Source organism: Falco biarmicus, chromosome 1, assembly GCF_023638135.1.
Source record: "Falco biarmicus isolate bFalBia1 chromosome 1, bFalBia1.pri, whole genome shotgun sequence".
Taxonomy (NCBI): domain Eukaryota; kingdom Metazoa; phylum Chordata; class Aves; order Falconiformes; family Falconidae; genus Falco; species Falco biarmicus.
Genome location: NC_079288.1, coordinates 89,517,755 through 89,541,426, shown reverse-complemented (window position 1 = coordinate 89,541,426; position 23,672 = coordinate 89,517,755). Strand labels below are relative to the sequence as shown.

The window sequence follows — 23,672 nt, the reverse complement described above, 5'->3', positions numbered from 1 at the left end:
GGGCGACGAGTGTACACCGAGTGCAGTGCAGTGAGCGCTCCCCATGCTCCCGCCCAGCCCACCAGGACATGCTGTGCCCAGACCACCCTCCACGCCGTGGAGCCACAGGGCCAGCGCTCCCCAGAGGCCAGGGCCAGGTGACATTGCCTGCGTGTGGCACTGGGGCTCCCACCTCAGCACCACATGGCCACTAGCCTGGAAGAGAAGGACATCGCCCAGCCTCCTCCAGGAAGCGCCTGGCACCCAGGGCCACAGCAAGTGGCTGTTGCAGCCACAGAGGTCTGGCAAGGGTAGCAGGGGGTGGGAAGGTCCGGCCACGGCCACTCTAGCGGATGCCCGCGCCACGGTACCCCAAACCAGGACACTCACCCATGCAGGAGCCAACATGGCATTGCTTGCGGAGCCACAGCCTGGCGGTGCTGAGGGGGGACAGCAGTGCCAAGAGGTCTCTGTGGTGCCAAGGGGCCCCGGCTGCTTGGCTATGGGAGATGCTGCAGCTCCCAGCACCAGCACTCCTCCCTTCTTGCCCAGCAGCAATGAGATGGATGTGGGCACACATCTGCTCCCCTCAGACCTTCCCGGCAGCCAGAGCTGCTGGAGCAGCCTGGACTGAGGGGCCTCGGACCCCAGGCTGAAAGCAGGGGCTGTGGCCATGGCATGGAAATCATGAATGACACTGGGAAGGCTGCCAGACGGCGTTCCTGAAGCCCAGCGTGTGGGAAGGGGAGCAAGCGGTGGGAGTGAGGCGCAGGCAAAGGATCACTCCCCTTCCCCCACGCTGTATACGGGGCCATGCTTCGGCACCCAGCGCCCTCTTTGCCTCTGCCACAGCCTGGCAGAGCTCATCCAACAGCTCCTTTTGCTCTTGCTTCCTCTGGCACTGACTGACACCACCTGAGAACAAAGGCTAAAAGCAAGATGGTACCAAATGCAACCCTGTGTGCATCTCCTGCCTGAGTCACATGTGAATCATACCCTGATGCTGAGTGCCCGCTGCGCCCACCCGGCGGCAGCGCTGTCAGTGGCAGAGCCAGGGGCGCATCTGGCAAAGCAGTGCTGCCTGGCCAGAGACTGTGTGTGCCCAGGCACGTGCCAGGGAATGTACCTGCCATCGGCTCGGCTGGTAAAGCCACCCAGGATGGCAGAGCTGCTGTCAGGAAATGTCACCACAGAGCTGCACCACTCGGGCTGTGTTGGCCAAGCAGGCAGGGGAGGGCAGGCTGAGCCGGGAGCCAGAAGGGAGACTCACACCTCCCCTGCCCCTGGGGGTACAAGACGGTGTCACCAGGCAGGGAGCAGCAACGCCAGTGCCTCAGCACATCAGCAGGAGTGATCCCAGAATCCGGGACACTCACAGACCAGGGCAGCTTCATCTGCTGGAGAGCATGGGCAGGGCCAGTGAGCTCCCATCCTGGCCGCCAGCTTTACTGCCTCAGTTTAGTAACGTCTTCGTTACTAACAAGAACAAAGAGCAGGATGGCAAACATGCAGGCTTATCACGAGAAGGCTCAATCAAAGGGCCAAGCTGCCACTCTGGATGCCCACACCTCCACAGGCACAGCATGCGGCACAGCACGGCATGGCACAGCGTGGCACTTCCCCTTGGCACGGTGCTTCCCTACTGCTGCATGGCCCCACCAAGCTCCCAGAACGCAGTCGGACCCAGCTCCTCGCCCACCCTCGTGACCCAGAGCAGCTTGTCAGGTCCACTCCTCACTGCCCAGCCAAGCAAGCTGCGTCTGCCACCACGTCCACATCAGTGCCCGTGGACCCACCCTGGACACAGCTCTGTTTCCGCCTCCTTCACGGTTAGATCACTGCACCTGCAGCCACTCTGCATGACACTTAGGCTGAGCAGTGCTCTGAGCTACCTACCCCTCCCACAAGAGGTGGGGGTCCCAGCACGTTCTTCCCACATCTTCTTGGCGTGTAAAACTGGGATGGTTTGCCGGGTCCAGGTGTTTGTTTTCTGGAGATTACAGCCCAAACCCTCATCTGCTTCCAAAACAGGCTTCCTGCATCACACACCCCCTGCCTGCTCCTCCCAACGCACCCTCTGCTCCAGACCAGCTCCTGGCACGGCTCCCCCTCCCTTTCAGGCTTTCTCATGCATCCTGTTGCATTAAATACCTGCACATCCAGCCCCAGCCAGCTGGGTACCAGGCTGCAGCACCAGCCGAGCAGCACTGGTCACCCAGACCCAGACCCCATTTGCACCTCCCGCGTCGCCCAAAGCCCCAGCCCCCGGCACAGTGCGAGGTGGCAGCGGTGGTACTCACCCGCAAGGTGTTCTCCCGGTCCAGGACAATCACCCGCCGATTGACGGTGTGCAGCAGTCGCTCCAGGATCAGCTGGATGTGCTTCTTCACCTTCACCTGCAAGGTAAGATGTGTCACGGCCATGCCTGAGCACCCAGCGCTGCCTGTTGTAGTGCTGGGAGGAAGGGCACGGGGGACAGCACCATCACCGCAGCTGGGAATGGCCCCCGCAGCACAGAGCCAGTGTGGCGGCCCCAGCTTCTGTTGGGACCTGGCACTGGCAGGCTGGGCGAGGGGCATATGACCTCCCGGGCCACATGTGGTCAGCACCACTGCAATTACTGTGGCTTACCAAAAAAAGCAGACAAGGAGGTTGCAAAGTGTTTGCAGCTATTCTTGGCAGGGCAACAAGGTTTCTCAGCGCCCTGTAGTGCCCCATGCAGTGGGGAGGAAGCAGCTCTGCTCCAGCTGTGGGAGACAAGCCCAAACACCTTGGCAGCTCCAGGTGTGGCGGGCTGTGGCTGCCAGACAAGCCCTGTGCCCAGATCCTCAGCCATTGTGAACAGGCTTGTGGCACCTCAGGAGAAGAGAATTCACAAGCTGACTCTAAACATTCATGATTTATATGATTTATATGAAATTTATATGAAATTTGTATGATTTATGTGATTTATATGAAATACTGAAATAAAAGTCTTGTCCACTCCAGCACAGCAAGTACAGCTCATTTAATCACCACACGGGGGCTGGCAGCATCAGGGCGACCAGCTGGAGCTGGAACCAGGTGATGCACTCTGGTGTAAATGTGGGGCTCGGAGTCTCTGTACAGCTCAGCCTTGCACAGCCTCCTGGCAAAGCCGGCCACCTGGCTGGGGATGGCTGAGGATGCCTGCATCCGCACTGGGCAGACAAAGGTCGAGTTTCAGCTCGCACGGGGTTGAAACAAGAGCGGTACCCTCACCCATGAGCATCCTGCCCATCCTCTCCTTAAAGGCTATTTTAGGTTTACAACTTAAGGCCAAATCGAGACATTTCAACCACAGTTTCCAAGTTCCCTCCTGTTGTCTGGGCTTCCCAGTGCCGCAGGAATTAAAATGCCATGCTCATACAGCTACCTTGCCCACCCAGGACATGGTGACATGCATCTAATTCAGCTTCCACAGCACTGTGCTGCATGTGTGACATGTGGGCTTCCCAAGAGGTCCCAGAAAGGGACCCCAAAGCACAGACCAGCCTAGGAAGGAGAGAAATGGAGGGAGTATCCTGCAGAGCCAGAGCACAGATCTCTGCGCTTTCCTAAAGCATTGCAGGAGTGGCCACCCGCTGTGGGTGGACCAGGCTTGCAGGGAGAGACGGTGATGGGCTCACTGGTGGCCCAGGGACACAGCCCCATGCTAGCTGCAGAAAGGCAGGGGCCGGAGGGTGCCACACAGGCAATACAGGGAAAGGGGGATGGCCACCAAGGTACAGACCACCTGCCCCCCCAAATACACCAGCCTGGCACTGCAGCAACATGACCCGGCATCCCACACTGTGCAGGTTGCCACGGTTCTGTGCCATGGGAAACAGAGGAGGAGGAGGGTGACCCAGGGAGACAACTGCCGGCACAGTCATGCGAGGACAGTGCTTGCGCCTGTGGCTCCCACATGCTCAGCCCAAACACCTGCAATGGCAGGGCAGGAGCCTACAAGGAGGGCAGCAACCACAGGTCATGCTGCCGGGACCATCGGCAGTCACCAGTCGTGCTCCCGCTTCTGTAGACTGCTCCCAGTGTTGCAAGCCCATGCTTTAACCTTCCTGTGCTCTAACAAAAGCAGTTCTTTGTCCCTGGATCTGCTCTGCCAGACCTTCTCCAGCAGTACGGCTGCACGAGCCCTAGAGACTGGGAGCAGCGCTGGGAACATCACTGGGCCACCCCAAAACCCTGATGCCCCCTGAGAGCCATGAGACCTCACTCGCTCCTTGCCCAAGCCCACCAGCTGGTGCACAATGAAGCACCAAGGCTATGGGGTTCCAGGGAGAAGGTCTGGGCACAGACAGCCCCCACCCCAGGGCAGGACACTGGGGGCTCGCAACAAGCCTAGAGACATTCAGACCCCTGGCATCTCCAGCCCTGCAAGGCACCTTCCAGGCCTGACCCCATCACTGCAGCATCCCTGCCAGCAGCTCAGTTCCATGCCTTGACACAAGGGTTTGTCACGATAGTGAGCTGCAGATAAGCCCTTCCCAAATGCGCAGGGGCACCTGGCTACCCCACACCATCCACCAAGTGTGGAAGCCTGCCAGAGAGGCACTCACCAGCTCCATGTCCCCACGGTCCTTGCGCCATGCCTTGCCTGTGCCATGCTGTGCTTGCAGCTCCTCTGTTCTCTGCAACAAGGGAGTGGGGCTGATGCCCAGCAAGGGCAGCCCCATCCCACCAGAGGCCATCCTGGGACAAGTCCCATCTGGGTGGCCAGACACCCGCAGCAGGACCGCGTCCAGCCCACTCAGCCCTGGGTTGCAGCTGGGCTGGTGTATCACCGTGATCTCCTGCTTTGGTACCCCACACCAGCGGGCAGGCTCCTGCAGGCAGCACAGGGGGAAGGGTCCCCACCACCTGGGCATGGTTAGCTCTTTGCTGCGGGGGTCTGGGCCGGATCCCCCATGCCATGGGGCTCTGGCCCATGTTTAGGGCCATCACTGCTAATTTTGGAGAGCAACGGTGCCCAGGGGCCAGCAGCAGTCATGAGTGGCCACCTTCTCCCCTGCCCCTGCCTGGGTCTGCAGAGCTGGGACGGTGAGAGGCGCAGCCGGTGAGACACTCCCTGCCCTCGGGGGGTGCTCCCCTCAGCCTGGAGGCCCCTTTCCCACTTACGGGGACTGGTGGGAACTCACCAGAGACCAGCTGAGGTGGGAATCAAAAGGATTTTAGCCCCATCTTGGGCAGGTTCCCACTGGGATGGCAGGCACCAACAGCCCCCCTTTGACTTTAGGTGACCATGATCAGCCCCAACCATATTGTGACTGGTAACTTGTGCTTAACCCTACTCAAACAGGTATAGTCAGGTTACTTCCAAGGTGATTACTGGAGAGGGAAACTGAGGCAGCAGAGAAGACGGTATTTACCTTCTGGGCCTTGTACAGCACCTCCAGGATGTTGCTGAGCAGCTCAATGCAGGCACCTTCCTCCTCCCCCTTCTCAATCAGCTCCTGCAGGATGGGCACCGCCATCTGCAGCAGCAGCTCCCGGCACTCTGTGGGGGCAAGACAGGGAGGCACGAAGCTGGTGGGTGCCGGCACTGCCCCGGCACTGGAGAGGACCCAACAGGAAAGGGACCAACAGGATGGATGGGACCAGCACAATGCCTGGTCTGGGCTGTGACCCACACATGTGGAGCTAATGTCCTCCTTGGGTGGAGCAGGGGTTTGGGAAAACATTAAATCCTGGTGGGAAGGCTCCAAGACAGAGAATCCACTGCACCCTATTACTCAGCTACCTACACTCTCTGGTAAAATAAAGTAAAATAAAACAGAAAAGCCTCATCTGAACCTCTCTGGCTTCAGCTCCTGCCAATGGACTTTGTTCTGCTTCTCTACTCTGTTAAAGGCACTTCAGATTTAACAGATAGAGACTTTTAAACTGGACACCATCTAGATAAACTAGAGTCTCCAGTGCCAAATATATGAAAAACCTGCTGCCCTTCCTACTGCGTACCCTACTGCTCCTCTGGCCAGGGCTGCTGTTTGTGATACCACCCTGCACTGACAGTGCCACATTGCTGACTGTCACTCTGGTGGCATCACTAAAAGGGGACCGAGGAGAAGGAACATGGGGGAAAACATTTCTTCACTGTTTTCATGCTGGCACAACCGTCTGCTTGTTGTGCAGCATGGAGGAGCGGTGTCGTGCTGGCTTCTGGGGGGCACGGGCAGGGATGCAGGGCAGGATGCAGGGAGCACTCATAGGACCACGGCAGCTCAGAACAGAGCTGGAGCACGCAGCAGGCGATGACTTCAATGGCTGAGTTAGACATGTTCGCATTGCCATCGCTCAAAGCCTCCACGGGCAGAAACACAAAACAGTTCCTGCCCACAGCTGAGCTGCTCCCCTGAGCCCCCGAGACACAGGCGCCTGGCTCAGCTCCCCGAGGCAGCCTGCTCCCCTTCCCTCTGACAATACCACATGGATATCTGAAAGCTTGTCGCATCTCACCCGCGTCTCTTCCCGCCCCAAGCCCTCAGTCATTTCTTCCTCGCCCTGTCTTCTAAGCTTTGCATCTCCCACGGCTTTCTTCTTCAGTTCAGACACAAGTTTCTTGTGCCACCCAAAACCGCATGTGGACATAAGCCCAGCTGAGGCGCTGGTGATGCCGAGCAGGGTGCAGGGCACTCCCCCCACGGGGGCTGCATTGCTGACCCCTCTGCTCCCCCAGCCCCAGCCCCGTCCTGCAGCACTGCTGCCGCCCTGTGCTGTTCCCTGCTTGTTCAGTGATTGCTCTCGCATGAGTGTTTTTAATTTAAATCTTTCAAAACCTTTTCTCCAACTTGCTGAGATTATTTTAAATCCTGATGTCCTCCTGCATGCCTCCAGTCACTTCTGCCTTGCAGGGCAAAATTTACCAAATCTACTCTTTCTTCCGTCACTCAGATTACTCCAAAGAATACCAAACCGCATCAGAGTCAGGGCAGGCCTGGGGACTCCTGCTCAGCATGCCCTCCCAGTCTGACAACAAGCCCCCAACACCCCCTCCCCGAGCCGTCACACTGTGTCCTGCTTTGGCTAAGCCGTGTTTTCCTTTGCAGCCCAGCAGCTCTCAGGCAGCAGCAGAGGTTCCAAGGGCACCAGCGGTGCCCTGGCGAGGGGCCAGGCAGCTCACTGCTCCAGCACAGGGGCAAGGGAATTGCCTCCCTCTGCGGAACTGCCCCCAGCATGGCACTGCCTCAGGGGCACAGGGGGGGCCTCTGCAGCAGCAACCCATCCCCATCCTGTGCCACGGCCCTCCCAAGAGAGCTCAGCATGGGCAGGACCCCCGGTGTCCCTTCTCACCATAGGACTGGAAGATCTTGCTGTTGACGATGCTGGTCAGGGACTGCAGCTTCTGCTTCAGCAGGCGCTGGGGCAGCAGGTTCCCAATGAAGTCCCGCAACAGGGCCCTGTGGTCCAGGCAAGAGGCTTTAACGAGTATTAAACACAGGGCTTGCAAGGGCCCCACTTGTTTCCAGTCCTGAGCACCTGCAGCCCCTTTCCTTCTGCAGAAGACAAATGCAGCAGCGGGGGGTCGGGTACCAATTGCCCCTGTGTTTTGGCCAGGGGCTGCCAGGCGGGGGGAGCCCCCCGATGGGGGCAGAGCTGTGTGGGGAGGTGCAGGGCAGGATGGTCCCACCGCAGAAAGCTGTGAGGCAGCCCGTGCCCACCGCAGATGGTTGCACAGAGACACCTGGCGTAAAAACCCTGCCTGAATGCCCAAACCAGACCCAGATGGGACTGGGGGTTTCCAGGCTCAGTCCCTGCCTGAAGCACAGGCTACTGCTAAAATTAAGCAACACCCACCCCTGGTTTTGCACTAGGAAGGAGATAAGGAGGCAATTCCCAGGCGTGAGGAAACCCAGACCCCTCCTCCCGCCCTCGCCCTTGGCTCCACTGCATCAGCCTGCATCCCTGACAGCAGCTCCGGGACGGGTGTCACCGTGGGATGGGAGCAGGGGTAGAGGTGGCTGCGGCAGGCACCAAGCAGACCACGGAGCAGGGCTGGGGATGATGGGGGCGACGGGGACCCTACCCCAGTGCAGAGGAGTCGAAGATCCCAAACACGTCCTCGAGGATGGAAGGCAGGTACTTCAGTGCTGCTCCCTGCGGAGAGACAAGAGCTGCCTGCGCCGGCCCTGCTTCGCCATGTGCCCAGGGGGCAAGACAGACTGACAGACATGCTGTGCCGGCAGGGAGGTGACCCCGGCCCCTCCTGCCTCCCTGCAGGCTGCGGGGGCTGAGCCAGCGCAGTCCTCATTCAGCCTCCCCCTTCCTTGCTGAAGCAGCACTGCGCTCAGCCACCAGCCCATGGCCCCTGCCATCCCTGGGGAAGGGGCGTCCAGCTGGGAGCAGCTTCCTCTTGCCAAGCCACCAGCATCCAACAAGGCACCCAGAACCGCTATGGTCAGGTAACTCTACCACTTTCAATAAGAATAATTGTCTCCAGCTTTTACTTTGAAAACACATAAAATCCTACAACATGACTGACAGGTACGCGGGCGCTGGCTGGCGTTGCTGTAACACCCCCCAGCACTGCTCCCGGCTGGGCTGCCCGCAGCCGCTGCTGCCACAGCCCAGGCTGCCGGAGGTGCGGGGCCGCCCCTCTCCACACCCTCGATGGAAGGCTGCGCGGGTGGGGGGCATGTGGCCGGTTGTTTTTTGGAACAGCAAACCCACTGGCCACAAATTGTTCTACATTAAAATCTACTTTGTTATGTTTATGAAGTAACTAAGTAGTATAAATGATGAGTTCTGCTTCTCTCTGGCTTTGCTGGGTAGCTGGTCCTTCGGGCTTCCCTGGGCTCCCAACTGTGCCAAAGGCAGCACCAGGGACCCTCCCAGCTCCAGCTGCAGGCGGGTGCCAGAGGTGGTCTCCACTCCTGCATGTCAGCATCAGCTGCAGGAGGTGTGACGTCTGCAGGTCCGCACAGGGCTGGCTGCAATGTGAGTCAGCTCCAGGAATTTTTACCCAGTGGTTTCGGCACCAAGTCCATGCTGTGTTACAGCAGGAGTTTGAGAGACTGGTGCCTATTGCAAGTTCACCTAGTTTTAAAAAGTGCCTGGACAAGCTGACCTTGGACACATCCCTCGGAGCACAGCGAATATGGAGATTATGGGCACACACCGGGTGAGGGCTTTGCCCCGGGCGCACCCTGCAGCGGGACGGAAACCTCTGCTCAGCTCCGAGCCCCTCCTTGCTGGGCAGACACTGCCGATGTCAGGGCAGGGCAGACCCTCGGCTCTGTGAAGATCTCCAGATAGAATTAAAAACTCCATCCTGGATCTGGGCCCTGGCAGCCGCAAGCCGGCTCCAGCGGTGGCAGTTGCCCATCCTGCCGCCCGGCACCACATTTCTGGTGAGCCCGGTGAGCCCCAGTGCACTTTGCTGGACGGGGCTCTGCCTCGGCCTGTGGCACATTAAGCAATGCTCCAGCAACATCTTCTCCCTCTGGGTTTGCAAAGACCATAATTGAGTCCACTGCTACCCTCTTCTAGCTGACTGAAATGGTGTTAACCTCCACGAAACGCACCCGACCCGAGTCATTTCTGTAGCTCTTGCAAACCCTTCTCTGATACTGAGACACCTGCTGCACCCAAGGGCAGCAAGGCTGGGCACAGCACCCACCAGCAGCCTCGGCCGCGCCATGTGCCCCTACAGATGGCTCCATTTAACACCTTTTTGCATATAAACCCATGGACTGACCGACTTCTTGACAATGACACCACACTTGGAGTTGCCTTTGGCCACTCACTGCTGGCAGCTCCCAGCTGCCACCTTGCAGCCCCGTCCCCTGCCCTGTCCCCTCTCTGCGCTGGGGCACGGAGCAGAGGATCTCCCATTATCCAGCTCCACCACTGCCACCTGTGCCCCCTGCACCAGCCACAGCCACATCTGGCGAACCAGCATACACCGAGCTGAGAGACGATATCACTGGGACCCAAAAGAAATGCCCAACCCAGCACGATGCTTCTCTGTTTCTAATGACTTTTTTAGAACCAAGAAGATATATCTTAAGAAGATTAAAAGTAGTTATTTTAATAACTTGCACAATGCTAATTTTAAATCAGAATGCAGTTGTTAGTCTCGCCTATTATGTCAGTTATCTTAGTCAGTCACATTTGTAACTTCAAAAAAGTAACAGCTAAATTTGATTTTTCTTTTATTAAACTCCATGCTTAGTAAAGCTGGACTGATTAACATTAATTATACTGCCACCCTTTAACTCTGAATTGATTGCACCCTCTCCATGACTGAGCCAGGATCAACGGTCAGCCTCTTTGGTCTACAGCTAGCAAGGTCATCTGATTTGTTTTTTGAAAAATGAGCTAATATAGAATTTCTCCTATTTCTCAAGAATTTTTCCAGAGTTACAAGACTTCTTAAACATTGGTATCTATGTCTCAGGAAGGATTTCTTCCAGAAACTTGTTTTGGCTTTTATTGTAACTGCCAAGACAACTGCCTGGCCTTGCAGAACTGAAAATGTCGGTCTTTCACTGCTGAGGATGAGCTCCCCCTTACTGACTTTTTGTGGCAAGAGCACATCAGCCTGCCCACAACGTACAAATTGTGTCCCCTTTCCCACCAGCTGCAGAACCAGCTGGCCTGTCCATGCCACTGGTGATGCTCCAGCAGCACCGGCGAGCTGGAGGATGGGCGGCTGGTGCCCACCCACCAGGTCCGGCGGGACCGGGCAGGGAGGTGGCCCTCGGGGAGCCCAGCGCAGAGCGGGGATGGGTGCAGAGCCCGGCAGCTGCACAGTGGTTTGCACATCGCCTGCGGCAGGGTATCCCACAGAACCCCACCCATGCCAGCAGCCACAGGGGAAGAGTCAGAGCAGCCTCAGGGACACTCCAGCCACGGGCACGCGTGAGCACCCCCTCAGCAAAGCGCACTCCCTGGCCCAGGCTGTGAAATGCAAACACAGACCCCAAGACCCCCCATCTCCTCTGCTCTGCCCTGCTGAGCTGTGGGTAAGCCTGGACCTAAACCGAGGAGAGATGGCGGGGAGCAGGCTGTGCCTCCCCAGGTACGAACAAGGGGGAACGTGCACCCACTGCCAGCGGCTGTGTACCTGAGCAGGCTGCCTGCAGGCACAGGACACAGTCTGGGTCCCCTGACGCTCCTGGCTGTGCTGGCAGCGGTCTGATGCTTTGCTGCACCGTGCTCAGCACCCTGGCAGCTGGCATGAGCCCCAAGTGTTTGCTTAAGCCTGTACCCCAATTCTGCCTCAAAACTCAGCTTCTTTGGGTGCAGAGAAAGCCAGGACTCCAGAAGGGAAGCAGTGGGATGTGTGAAGCTCTTCTCAAGGGCCCTCTGGCTACAGCAGCGAGCAGCTGCAGCAGAAGCCCTGTTCCCTGGCTGGAGATGCACAAGGCAGCTGCACGCCGGGAGCAGGTGGCCTTCCACCTCCGTCTCATCAGGGCACCCTCCAGGTCACAGCACTTGTTGGGGATGCTGGGGTCGTTTGGCTGAAGAGATGCTCCTGCTCTCTGGCTAGGACCACATCGTGGGTTCATCCCTGGCCCTCAGCCTGTCTGACACCAGTAAGCAGAGCCAAAAGAGACTCAGCCCCCTCTGCACTGCTTCAAGTAGTCAAAAGAGTACAAAACCCCCAGCCTGAAGCAGCCCAACAGAGGATGGGCTCTCTCCACAAAAGAGGTGGCCTTTGCAGGAGTGTTGCAGCTAGTGAGCTATTATCAGCTCTGCCTTGGGCTGATCAGATAATTGCAGCTTTAACCAAGAGTAGGCAGAACAGGATGAAGCTGCGAAGCTTACGTCAGCTGCTAACAGATCTTTTGGATATTACCTTCAGCTGCCGGATGGGAGCTGGTCATTGCAGCTAGAGATGCAAGGGGTCCGCAAGCACTGTAAAGCAGCTACACAGTCTGCTCAGAGAAGGAGGGAAAAATGTTCTCTCCTTGGAGCACCTGCTGAAGATGTTCAGGAGATGCCATCAGGATGGATACAGCAAGACCCAGCAGCTATGGTCCAGCAGGAACCAGTCCTGAATGCAGCACAAGAACCGTGGCCGGGGTGACCATGGGACAGAACACCAGGGAAGCCATGGGACCCTCTGGACAGGGGGAGCAGTGGTGAAGCCAGGCACATGGTCTAAGGCTTAGAGGGGAAAAGGACAGGACCTTGCGGGCTCACAAGCCTGCAATGGTGCTTCCCAAGGTCAGGGCTACTTGAGTCAGAAATGCCTTTTTATTTAAATAATCTTGGTAGACTTTTTTTCCACGGATCAGTACAGCTGTCAGCAAACTTGTGCAAACTTTCAGCATCCACAGCCTGCTCCAAGGAGCAGGCACAGACCATCACAAGGGGCCTGGAGCTTCATCACAGACCATCACAAGGGGCCTGAAGCTTTATCACACAGTAGATGAACAAGCACTGCCTTTGCCTGGTTCACGAGAGGCATTTCCATCTCCTACCCCCTCCCCAGACCGAAGGCAAATTTACAGCTCCCTGTCCCATCTCCCTGCTCGTGTGTTTCCCAGGATGGGGGGTGGGGGGTGTCTGTCTGGCCAGGCAGATGATCCCACCTGAAATCTGCCCCATACACCTGGTCACCCTTTGCTGGGGCTCTTGCAGCTCGACTTCACACTCTGGAGCATAGGCACCAGACACAGATGCACCACAGGGACCTAGCTGTGCCAAAGGATGTTTTCTGTTTTCTTCTTAAGTGCTTTCGTGATCATTCCCAAGTTTGAGTGAGTGTTCCCTGACCAGTGCCAGGCACGGAGCACTATCCATTACAGTCCCAGGTCTCACCCGCCAGCGTGCTGGTCAGCTCAGAGCCCATCACTGGGCATTTACAGTTAAGGCATTTCTTGCTTTTAAGAGCATTTTCTGATTCTCACTTCCACACTGAATAATTTTATCCGGGCACTCTCCCCCACAGTGGAATGCTTTGTCGGTGACGTGGGAGAAACCCTGTTACTGTAATGCCTGTGGAGCAGCAGAACCAGCAGTGAGCACCGAGGAGGATGAGTGATGGCGAGGAGACCTGGCTGACCCTGTGCTCAGGGTGAGCTGACACCACGATGCAGCTGAGCAGGAAGCCACACTCAGAAATACCAAACACAGGCTCTGCATCCACAAACCCGACAACTTTAAAGCTGGGAGGTCAATGGCCAAAAATGACCTGGGGGAGGTCAATGAGAAACCACGCCGGTGCCACCCCACACTGATGGAAGGAGCTCCCCTTTGTGCCACCCTCCAAAGAGCTGCCACCAAGCCAGCGACCTGGTGACAAGGTCTCTGAGTCCAGGTATTTCACATCCAGAAGACATTGCAGCAGAGGGAAAGTCTCTCTGCAGGGTGGTGTCCTGCTAGTGCTCAGCACCAAAGCCCACAGAAGACCCTGGCCCCAGCATCTCGACCTGCTCAGCACTCCAACAATCCCCAAGAAAGATCCGGGGGGGAGCTTCTAAGGGGTACACTCCCTCTAAAGAGAAGAGCTCTGAGCTGCCAGAGAGCTTTAATCTCTCCTGCTCCCTCTAACAAAGTAACAGCAACCATAAAAGCTATTTTCACAGGGAAAGCTCCTGCTCAGCAGTTGGGATCCCACTGCAGAATTTGGCCCTTTCCAGGAGAAAGCACGGCCATGCTCAGCAAACCTGGCAGCACCAGCAGGCAAACTCTCAAGCCCCATCCCCTGCTTCCTGCAGGATGCTCTGGGCGGAGGGCACCCCAAACTAAGGTATCCCACCCCGAGGCCACAGCAGTGCAACGGTACATGAAGAAATACAGTCTTCCAACCTGCTTTTTAATGGTGTCTGGCTGTTGCACGCACACACACAGTGCTGCAAGCGCACTAGGGGAATGGCAACAGTGCTGCAGCTGGAAAAATTGTCCTGCTGAGACAGGCAGTGGCTGCTGGCCATGCCATGGACTCACCTGGCCTCCCCCAGCCCAGCTGAGCTAACTGCAGCCTCCTCTCTTCCAATTAATGCTGCCTGCCATAAGGCTGCAGCTTCGGGGTGTGCGGGGTGAGGCATGCATGTGTCTCCTCGTAGTCAGACACCCGGCATGGCTGAATCCCAGGTGTGGGCTTCATCCACTCCCCACAGTCCTCTGCCTCCTCCCCAACACCTGCATCAGGCAGCTAGCAGACCCAGCTGTGCCTCGTGGCAGACCCCCCCACCACACCACCTGTGCCTCACTGCTGTCATCTGCTGTCACCCCTGCTACTCCTGATGGTGATTGCAGCAGTCGCAGGGATGCCTTCTGTGGCGATGCATGGGAGAGCTTTCCCCTCGGCCCTGGACGGTGGCCTCTCTCTTCTTAGATGAGTTTGTATGAATCCTGTCCCACAGACCTGAACAAGGTGCTGACCGATGCAGGTGGATGCGCAGCAGCCTGTAAGGCTGCCACACACACACATCAGGTTACCATAGCAGAGAGTCTCTAGAGCAACGGTTTTGAGATGGAAATCAGAATAACATCAGTGTTTAGAGGGGATAAGGAGGGACAGCCCTCCTCTGCACGAGGATAGCTGTCCTGTCAGTCTTCAAACTGGTTTGTGGGGGTTTTTTTATCATTAGATTAGTTTGCAAGGGATTATCTAAGAATGCCATGAGATAATGCAGCACAGGAGCTGCCAGCTGTCCCAGGGCCACCGTGCAGACAAGGTCCCCACCTGCACTCTACCATGCCTCTCTCCATCTGGGACACCACAGCTGCAGAGCACAGCCACATCCTTGCCCCCAGCACAGCACCGAGGTGAGACCCGCTCAGCCCCAGCACCAGCTCCTGCCTCCTCTCGCTGACTGACTTCAGAGAGTGCACGTGACTCCGTTGTGTTCTCCGTTCAGCTCCAACCCTGGCACTGTCGCACCGGCAGCCGGGGGACCTCAGCACCAGCTGCTAGTAACGGGTACAGCCATGCTTGCAGGGATCCGCAGTGCAAAGGGCATGGTTTCTGCTCCCCCAAATTCACAGTGCCAGCCTGGCCCTTGGGATGCAGGGAGTGGGACCAGGCCAGCTCTGGGATGCAGACAAACCCCAGGAGCCCTCCCAAGACCCTTTTCTCCAGCCTTCGGCACAGGCACAGTGCCCAGTGGCACTAAGTTACTGACACAAACCCGCACTGCAGCCCTGGGCACCAGTGCAATGTGGGGCTTTGCACCAGGGGCACAAGTGGGGGTCCCTGGGGAGCGTGAGACCCCGCACAGGGCGGCAGCTCCCTTCGACACCCTGTGCATGGGGAGGTCTGCGCTCAGGAAGACTGGTGTTGCCACTGTACGGGCACAGCCGGTGTCACCCTGGCACGGGGACAGCCAGCACCCCAGCTGGGGCACCATCCATCCTGCCACATCAGAGCTGAGCCCACACACAGTACCATCCCCACCTCCATACCTGGCAGAGCAGCGTGGGACCCTCCAGCGGGGACTTCATCAGCTGGTTCAGGGAGAGGAAGAACCGCTGCAATGACTGCTGGAACTCAGCCGTCTCCTTCCCCTCGTAGAGCCTGCAACAGCCAGAGTCACCGCACTGCCGCCGCCGCACCACGTACTTTCCCCCGGCACCAGCCACACAGCTGCCTCTACTCACGCATCACCTGCCAGCCCAATTAATTATGCTCCTGGGTGACTGTTTTCCGTAGCTGGATCTAGCAGTGAGCCCCAGCACGGCCACTGGCCAAGCACGGCCACTTGCCCAGTGCAGGGTCCAGCTAGAATCAACATTTCAGATGTGCAGAATTACCCATATTAAAGATTGCTATCTGCTGTCTTATTTATATACACCATTTTATATGGGCTCAGGTATATACTTTTTTTTTTTTAATAGAATCTCCTACATGATTTTATGCAGTGAAGTCCTCTCAAATCTTCCCACCTGAGCAAGAAACCTCCTGCCCCCCCCAGTCCTGAACACAACCTGCACACCCAGTCGCAGAACAAACCAAACACATGGGGAATTTTAGCCATGAGATGTGCAAAACTGCGAGAAAGTTTCAAAGCCACTAATCGAATGCATCACTGTGAGAGTAAAGGCATCGCAGTAACTCCTTGCGAAGAACAGGTGGTACTTGAGCACCCCACCCCGAGCAGCAAGCAGAGCAGCGAGCCTCGCTGGGGAGCGCTTTGCATGCACCGGTGGGGAAATGAGGAATAAAACACTGATCTCCCTGTGGCCGCGGGGACAGGCACCTCTTCCAGCCCGACCTGACTCCCGCACGCCACCTGCCACCACAGCAAGCCATACGTGTTTGGTTTTTAATTGTGTTTTCATTTCTAATTGCGCATACAGCAGCAGAACAAACAAGATCTGTCATTTCTTGCTTACCAGCTATTTTTATTGAGCCTAGCTTTTGCAAAAACCTTGCTGCTTTGTTTTATAAAATCACAGTTGGATAGCTCTCCCTTCAAATTCATCTTTCCTATCTGGTAAACGAACCCGAGGGAACATTGTAGCTCTGGCAGGGGGAACAAGCCTGTTGATCTGCCTGAGGCATCTCAGATGTGCTCAGATAAGTGCATCAGCTGAGCCACGGCTGGTTTACAGCTGTTGACTGACTTCCAAGTCGAACCAGAGCTTAAACTAACTTCAGAAAGGTCCCTCCCTCTCATCCCACATGTTACAGGTCACCAAACCAGAGAGCCCCAGCAGCCCCTGTGCCCCACAGCCTGGCCTGCTCCAGCTGCCCCAAAACCCTGCCAGAGGCCAGAGAATTAAAGAAGTTGTATGTGTTCCGACAAGCAAAAGGAAATGAAGGTCCGTGTACAGCTTTTATTCTCACGGCAGCGACACTATCCAATGACCACAATTTATTAGAGATTTATTAGATTTTCCACAGTCCCTCTTTCTAACACATCTACCCACCACCAGCTGGCCTAGATTTGCAAACTCACCTCCACCACAAACTCTTGACTACAAAATTCTGTATTTCTGTCTAAACGAGGGCACACATGAATGGGGTACGCTATTTTAACAATCGTAAGACATATTGCCAATGCTGATTTCCAAAATTTTAAGTGTGTGACGACTCAAATCAGAGCGGTAAAGCAGTTGGACCATCCAGCTCAATTAACCCAAGGTAATGGCTGATTTGCATTGCTGCAGCAGACTTAGGTCAGCATGGTCTTTAATTTAACACCAACCTATTGGTTTGGAGAAATTCATCAGGAAAACTGGCGGGCACAGCCTGGTGCTGAAGCCCAACATCACCTGGGACACTGGGCACGCTCCCACCTTGGTTCCTGCAGCTTCGGGCTCCGGCACGCATGGAGCTTGAGGAGCAGCACAGAAATCATACAGCACTGCCACCAAAGCAGTAGAAAAACTTATGGGGCCAGCAGCTCGCTAGGACTGTGATAAAACCCGCGCTGACCGTGATGTACTTGGGAAGGGTCAGCGTGGCTCTTGGGATGGGATGCCATGCCTGCAAACCCCCTGCCGTCCCACCATGGTGGGAGCCCAGCAGCCACCCCCAGCCTTTGGGGAACTCCAGGGATCCGAGCAAAGTCCCCTCAGGGGGGCCAGTGAGGACGCTCAGCAGCTGTGGGGTCCCTGGCTGCACAGGTAACTGGCTGGGGTGAGGAAGAGGCTGGTCCTCGCAGGGGTGCTGGGATGATGTGAGCAGTAGAGGGGACGAGTGGGGCCGTGGCAGAGCCCACGGGTGCTGCCAGAGCTGGGGCAGGTGCGGGAACCAGGGGGGCTGAGCAGGGCTGGGCAAGGGGGCCACGAGCTGCAAAGCAGGTGGCTGCAGAGGGATTCTGGCAAAAGTGTGTGACCCCAGCCTCCCCCATGCCAGCAGGAGAGAACACCTGGCACGGGGCGAGCCCTGGGGTGACAACAAGCACTTTCAGGAAAATTTTGCTGTCCTCAGTGGCACCCAAAAAGCAGAAGCAGCTAGAGGAACTGGCAAAGAGGAAGCAGCAAGTGGGAGCCCACATTACCACGGCATCACCAAGCCCCAGCTCCCCCAGCCCCCTCCCCAGGGTGATGGAGCCACACAGGTGCCAGGGGGGTCCAAGGGAACTCAGGGTTACCATGGTGGGGGGCGGGAGAGGATCCTGACATCGTGAAGGGCAAAGGGGGCTCCACTGGCCCCTGCCTGCCCCAGTGTAGTGCATGGGGTGCCAAAGGGACTGTGGCTGGAGATGGGGATGTGTTCCCACAGGAAAGCATGTTTTGGGCACAGAGATCCTATGGCCAGCACCAAGGTCCGGCCCCTTCACAGCCCACTGGCTCCCACGCCTCCTGCCCGAGGCAGGGGGGAATCAGGGAGCCCCTTCCCCATGCAGTGGCCATGGAGCTGCCAAAGGGGTTTGAGCAATGAACCTCCTCCCCACACCAGCGGGCCCCGGCTCCATCATCCTTGTGGCAACCTGGGATCCTCATACAAGCTACTTGAGCTGCTCATCCCATTCCAGAGGTAGCTCACATAATCAAATAGATACAGAAATCTGCAGTAACTCATTATAATTACAATCTAATTTCTTTAAATTATAGACTGTGTACAAATTGTAGCACCATTTAAAGTGTTTAGAAGATCTGAGGAGTCTGTGTTATTGCACTGTTAAGATCACTAAGATAAAGGGAAGATTAATAAAAACACTAAATGTCTTCAGGGATGTCTTCGTTCCAATGCAAACAAATTCACAGGGCTGTTTGCAAATGCTCCATATAATTAATTTTCTCTGCCAGAAGTTCTATAAACCGGGAAATATGCTCTGTATTTTCATACATGACGAGGATGTAGGTACCTTGTTCTAATGCTGGAGAAACGCAGAGCCCTGGAGCAGCCGCCTGGCCACAGACGAGGCCCTGGGAAGAGCGAGAGCGACAAGGAAGGACAGAGAGGAGTGCAGGGAGTGCCGGCAGACAGCAAAGTGAGGTGGTGAAGTCCGGGTGGGTGCAAAGTGAGGTCTGAGGGTCCCTGGGGGATACCGGGAACCCCACACAGCTCCTCACCACGAGCTGGGCACGGAGCACTGACGGGGACACCGACATGCATCCTGGCACCTCTGCGTGGTGCTCAGAGCCTTCGAGTGGAGGCAACAGACCCCGTCCCCCACCCCGCTCCCTGCAAAACAGGCACCAGCCAAATAGCAGCCACGTGGCACCGGCCGTCACACTGCCTCCCACACACAGGCTGGAGCCACATATGCTGTATGTGAGAGCCCTTGGCACCCCTGTGCCTCAGGGCACTTCGCCTTTCGGTGCCCTCTACTTGGAATGAAAGAGGAACCTCACTTGCTTTTTCTGGTAACTCTGATGGGTTGCGTTTTCAGTTTTCCACCTCAGCCCACCAGCACAGCTGGGCTCACCTACGCCTGCCCGGCAGAGGCTTGTTTGTCCCATCATGCAGATTATGCCAGGAACCTCGTGGCCACAGGGAACGAATGGAACCAGGTCCTGTGAGGACTCTAGAGGTACCTGGGGGGGGGGGGGGGGGGGGAACGGGACACACTGACCTTGTCCTCAGCAGCAACAAGGAGCCATCAAGGCTCCCACCCCTTACACAGCCTATCACAGGGTCGCAGCATGGTTTGGGTCAGAAGGGTCCCTCAAAGATCATTCAGTGCAACCCCCCACCATGGGCAGGGACATCTTTCACTAGATGAGGTTGCTCAAAGCCAACTTGGCTTTGGATGCTTCCAGGGATGAGTCATCCATAGCTTCTCTGGGCAACCTGCCCCTGTATCCCACCACCCTCACAGCAGAGAATTGCTTCCTTATGTCCAATCTACACCAACCCTCCTTCAGTTTAGAACCATTGCCCCTCACCCTGTCACTACAGCCCCTGGGAAAAAGCTTCTCTCCCTTACAACCCCCTTTAGAGCCTGCGCTGGGCAGGGGGATGAGCCACTGAGCCAGCACAAGCGCAAGGGGGGCTAGCCCAGGCACCCCTTCCCCAGGCCCTGGGGCAGGCACTGTACCGCCTCTGGTCTTGCTGCAGTGTGAGGGACCCCTGAGACCAAACATGCACTGTGCGTTGGAAATTATTTAGAAGTCAAGTGACTGGCTGAAGCGTGAGAGCAGCTGGGACAAGGTCTGAGAGCCGTGGGCGCTGTGAAAGTGCTTCATAGGAACCCTCCAGCGCCAAACACGTCTTTGTCACCGATGTGCCGGGGTGGTCCTTGCACAGACCCCGCTGCCCAAATTGTTGTCACTGCACCCTCCACCATCCACACCTGCTAACAGCAGTGTTAGTGCCGAGCAGGAGGCTCACAGGTAACGCCATCGGCAGAGCTGACGATGCCATGGGGCCAGCACAGAGGCTGATGAAAAGCTGAGGGTTGAGATGGTCTGAGCTGAGCTCAGACAGCTCCACAGGAAGATGAGCCTCACTGAAAGCACAGTGTTTTCCTCTCCAAGGAAAAATCCTCTAAAAAGCTCCCAAACTGCATGGGTTGGGCAGGCAGAAGCTCTCCAGGAACAAGCAAGAGCAAGGCTGGGTGCCAGAAAACCTTTCCAGCTGCAGTGCTGGCTATGCAGGGGAGCAGGCTGCCTGGGGAAGTTTTGCTGTCTCCACCACAGGAGGTTTTTAAGGGCAAGTTGGAAAAACCCACTCATCAGGGGTGACTTGGGCAGGAGGTCCCTGCAGTCCCTCTGCCCTTACACATGTGGTGTTTGGATTAGCCGTACCAAGGAGATGGGCATTTCCCAATGCCATGGCACGTGACAGTGGGACCTGGGGCAGGGCCTGACCACACTGAGATCAAGCAAAGCCACCAGCACTGTGGGGAGGGGACGTGGGCTCCACACCAGCCCAGGGCTCATGTGCAACCCCACCGCTGCCGCACCAAAGCTGATCTCACCAGCACCCTGCACAAAGGCTCTCAATCAACACATGTGCAGGAAGAACCAGCAGCAATTAGTGTGACGGACAGCAAACCACAGGCATGCTCGTGCTGATGTTGACACATTGCCTCACTACCAACGTGCTTTGCAAGTGCTGTGAGACACCACTTGTCAGCCAGAGTGGTTTGTGTGACTGCCACAGCCCCTCGTGCTGCAGGAGCTCTCCTGCCCCATGACAGATGGTGCTACCAACCACCCACACCGGCCCATGACTGCTCCAGCAGCAACCGGAGCACAGCGCAGCACAGTGGAAAACTGCTGGAAACCCCAGGGAGAGGAAGCATGGTGGTGGAGGAGAGCCTGGCCAGGGACCAGTCACTGCCGTAGCACATCCACAGCGTGCCGAGCCCCATGGGTACCACCCCGGGGTGCCACATTGCACATGAGCAGCTGGCACTAGCACCAGGCAGGTCAAGGTGTCAGTGCCACAACCTCGGAACTGATGCTCAGCACCAACACTGCTCCCATGGCACATGGACCACCACAGGACCTTACCATTTCCTCACTCCTACAGACCCCATCACCAGGGGCCAACGCTCCAGCGAGGTTGCTGACACACAGCGCTGGTGCAGCAGCCCAGCAGAGCATGGCACCTGAAGCAGCGGGAGCAGTCGCCAGTACTTACTGGGCAAAGAGGTGCCGGGAGCGGACGATGAACTTGAATATGTACTCCAAGGCCTTGAAGGTACGCATGAGCGGCTCACAGGGCTCCCCCTGGCTCGCATGGTCCACGTACTGCGTCAGCACGGAGATCAGCTTCCTGCAGGATGGGGATGCATGTGGCCGTGGCTCCGCAGGTGTCCCAGCCTTGGCCAAGCAGCCGTCCTGCAGCTCGGCTCTGCCAGCGCTCCCTGTGCCCCAGCCCTCCCTGTGTCCGCTGCCCCAGCCCAGTCCCTCCCTGTACCGCGGACGCCAGGTACGCACTTGTAGGCAAGCGTGGCACTGAAGTGCTGGCAGATGTAGGCCTCCAGAACAGCGTTGAAATGCTGGAACTTTCTGTCTGCCACCAGCCCCACAATGAAAACCTGAGGGGAGTGGGCAGCAAGCATGGCTCGGTGTGGGCAGAAGGATGCCCAGAGACAGCTGGCTGCCTGCACCCATGGCCAGAGTGGCATTGACCCCTTGTGGGGGCTGCTGTGGCCACCAGAGCCCCCTGCCTGCCCACCCAGCCTGCCAGGACAGGCAGACCTCCGAGACAGGAAGCCCAATACAAGCCCTGAGCCCAGCAGCTTCAGGACTCCTCACAGCCAGCTTGCTCAGAGGTTGCACCTTCACCAACCCTGGCTGCCTACAGCAGCCACCCCAAACACAACCCTCCTCTGGTGCTGTCACTGGGGTCACTCTCGTCTCAGTGTAGGAGAAATACCTTTGAATTTTTCTGGAATTGTCCCTTGGAGGGACAGCATCCCTGCAGAGCCACAACCCTGCCCCTGTGCCAGGTTGGCCAGACTCTACCAACACAAGGCACTGCGGTGGAGCCAGAGCTGCTGCACAGCTCTGAGCACAGCTCACCCGGTCAGATCGGTGAGCCTCATCTGACCTGGGCCCATCCTGCACTGGTCAGTGGGCTCAGAGCCACACTTCGCACCCACAGGGAAGCAGGTCCCACTTACCAGGGCATCAAAGACAAGCGTGTCATAGACATCCGTATCTGAATGCTCCATCATGATGGAGAACAAGGCGTCCAATGTGTCCTGGAGGAACTGAGGGAGACAAGAGGATGGTGAGGGCTTGAGCATTGGCTCCCAGCATTGTCCTGGACCCACATCTGAGTGCAGGAGCAACCTGCCTGGGCACAGAGCTCCTGTGCCCATCCTCAGCCTTTCTCAGCCCAGGGCGTCCAGTACTTTGCCAGAACACGACTCCCTAGCTCTGCCCGTCCCACAGTGGGAGCCCAGCACTGCCCCTCTGGCCGCACACTTGCCCCCCGTGGGGCTCCCACGGCCAACAGGGCAATCGCCACAGGCAGTGGCAGCATCTCTTCCTGGGGAAGAGGCACTGAGGCCATGCAGGATGCTTCCAGTCCACCCAGTACAGCCTCAGCCCAGGGCAGCTCCAGCAGCTGCTTTCGGCATCCTGGGCAGGCTGCCAAGAAAAGCACGGTGCCAACGCTGCCGCCCACCCGGCAGCTTTCACATCCCTCTGCCCCCCGGCAGCAGCCATATGGGGACATGGCTGGAGGTGTGAGTGCCGGAGCAGGGAAGATCCCAGTATGGCAGCAGAGGCAAGGTCCTGGCTGTACCTTGATGACCTCCCCTCCATCCACGTTCATCAGTTTCTGCAGGTTCTCGGAGAGGAGGCTGGGCTTGGAGCGCCACTTCAGCAGCCCCAGCAGGTTGACTGGGTGGGAGGAACAGGAGAGTCAGCACAGCTTCACTGGTTGCCAGGTCCAAACGTTACCGACCCCCAGGCCCCCGCATCCCCCCTGCACCACCCAGGGCAACCGGCTGGAGACCCCCATCCCTGGGAACACGGTGCTGCTCGCTGCTAGCCCCATGCTGGGAGAAGCACGGGGTGAGTGCCCATCATCATGAGCTCCCACCGCTCTACCTCTATCATGCAGCCACACGGGCAGGGGCTGCCTCCCTCCTTACCCCCTCCTCCTTGGGAGAAAAACTGAGGCCCAGAACACCAGGACTCAGCCCTGGAGCTGCAGCTTCCCCAGGAGCCCTTCAAGGAAGGGACATCTGCTAGCAGCAGCCAGGACCCTGCCGAGCTCCGACTCCCGGTACAAACCCTGCTCAGCCCAGAAAGCTTCCTGACTTCCGTACCGTAAAAGCATAAAACTCAGTCAAACAGAAGGTTGTTACTGCAGAAGCTGTAACTGTGCGGCAGGAAGGGAATTGACTGAACAGCAACGGCCC

At 57.3% G+C, this 23,672-nt stretch overlaps 1 protein-coding gene across 14 annotated transcripts in view; it reads right to left on the bottom strand.

Moving 5' to 3' along the window:
- Positions 1 to 23,672, bottom strand: part of LOC130152350 (dedicator of cytokinesis protein 2-like) — an 80,353-nt gene that overhangs the window by 39,750 nt on the left and 16,931 nt on the right. For 12 of the 14 annotated variants that reach the window (XR_008822962.1, XR_008822963.1, XR_008822973.1 and 9 more), the window contains exons 19-28: positions 23,051 to 23,148; positions 22,422 to 22,511; positions 21,733 to 21,833; positions 21,434 to 21,568; positions 15,355 to 15,466; positions 8,021 to 8,091; positions 7,288 to 7,394; positions 5,367 to 5,494; positions 4,557 to 4,628; positions 2,280 to 2,375 (exon numbers count right to left, since the gene is read on the bottom strand). Coding sequence is in view for 11 of the 14 variants with exons in the window: in XM_056345821.1 (XP_056201796.1) it covers positions 2,280 to 2,375; positions 4,557 to 4,628; positions 5,367 to 5,494; positions 7,288 to 7,394; positions 8,021 to 8,091; positions 15,355 to 15,466; positions 21,434 to 21,568; positions 21,733 to 21,833; positions 22,422 to 22,511; positions 23,051 to 23,148 (1,010 nt within the window). In the remaining 3 variants the exon portion in view is untranslated. The remainder of the gene's footprint in view (positions 1 to 2,279; positions 2,376 to 4,556; positions 4,629 to 5,366; positions 5,495 to 7,287; positions 7,395 to 8,020; positions 8,092 to 15,354; positions 15,467 to 21,433; positions 21,569 to 21,732; positions 21,834 to 22,421; positions 22,512 to 23,050; positions 23,149 to 23,672) is intronic. The other 2 variants (XM_056345812.1, XM_056345792.1) reach the window with 1 other exon arrangement.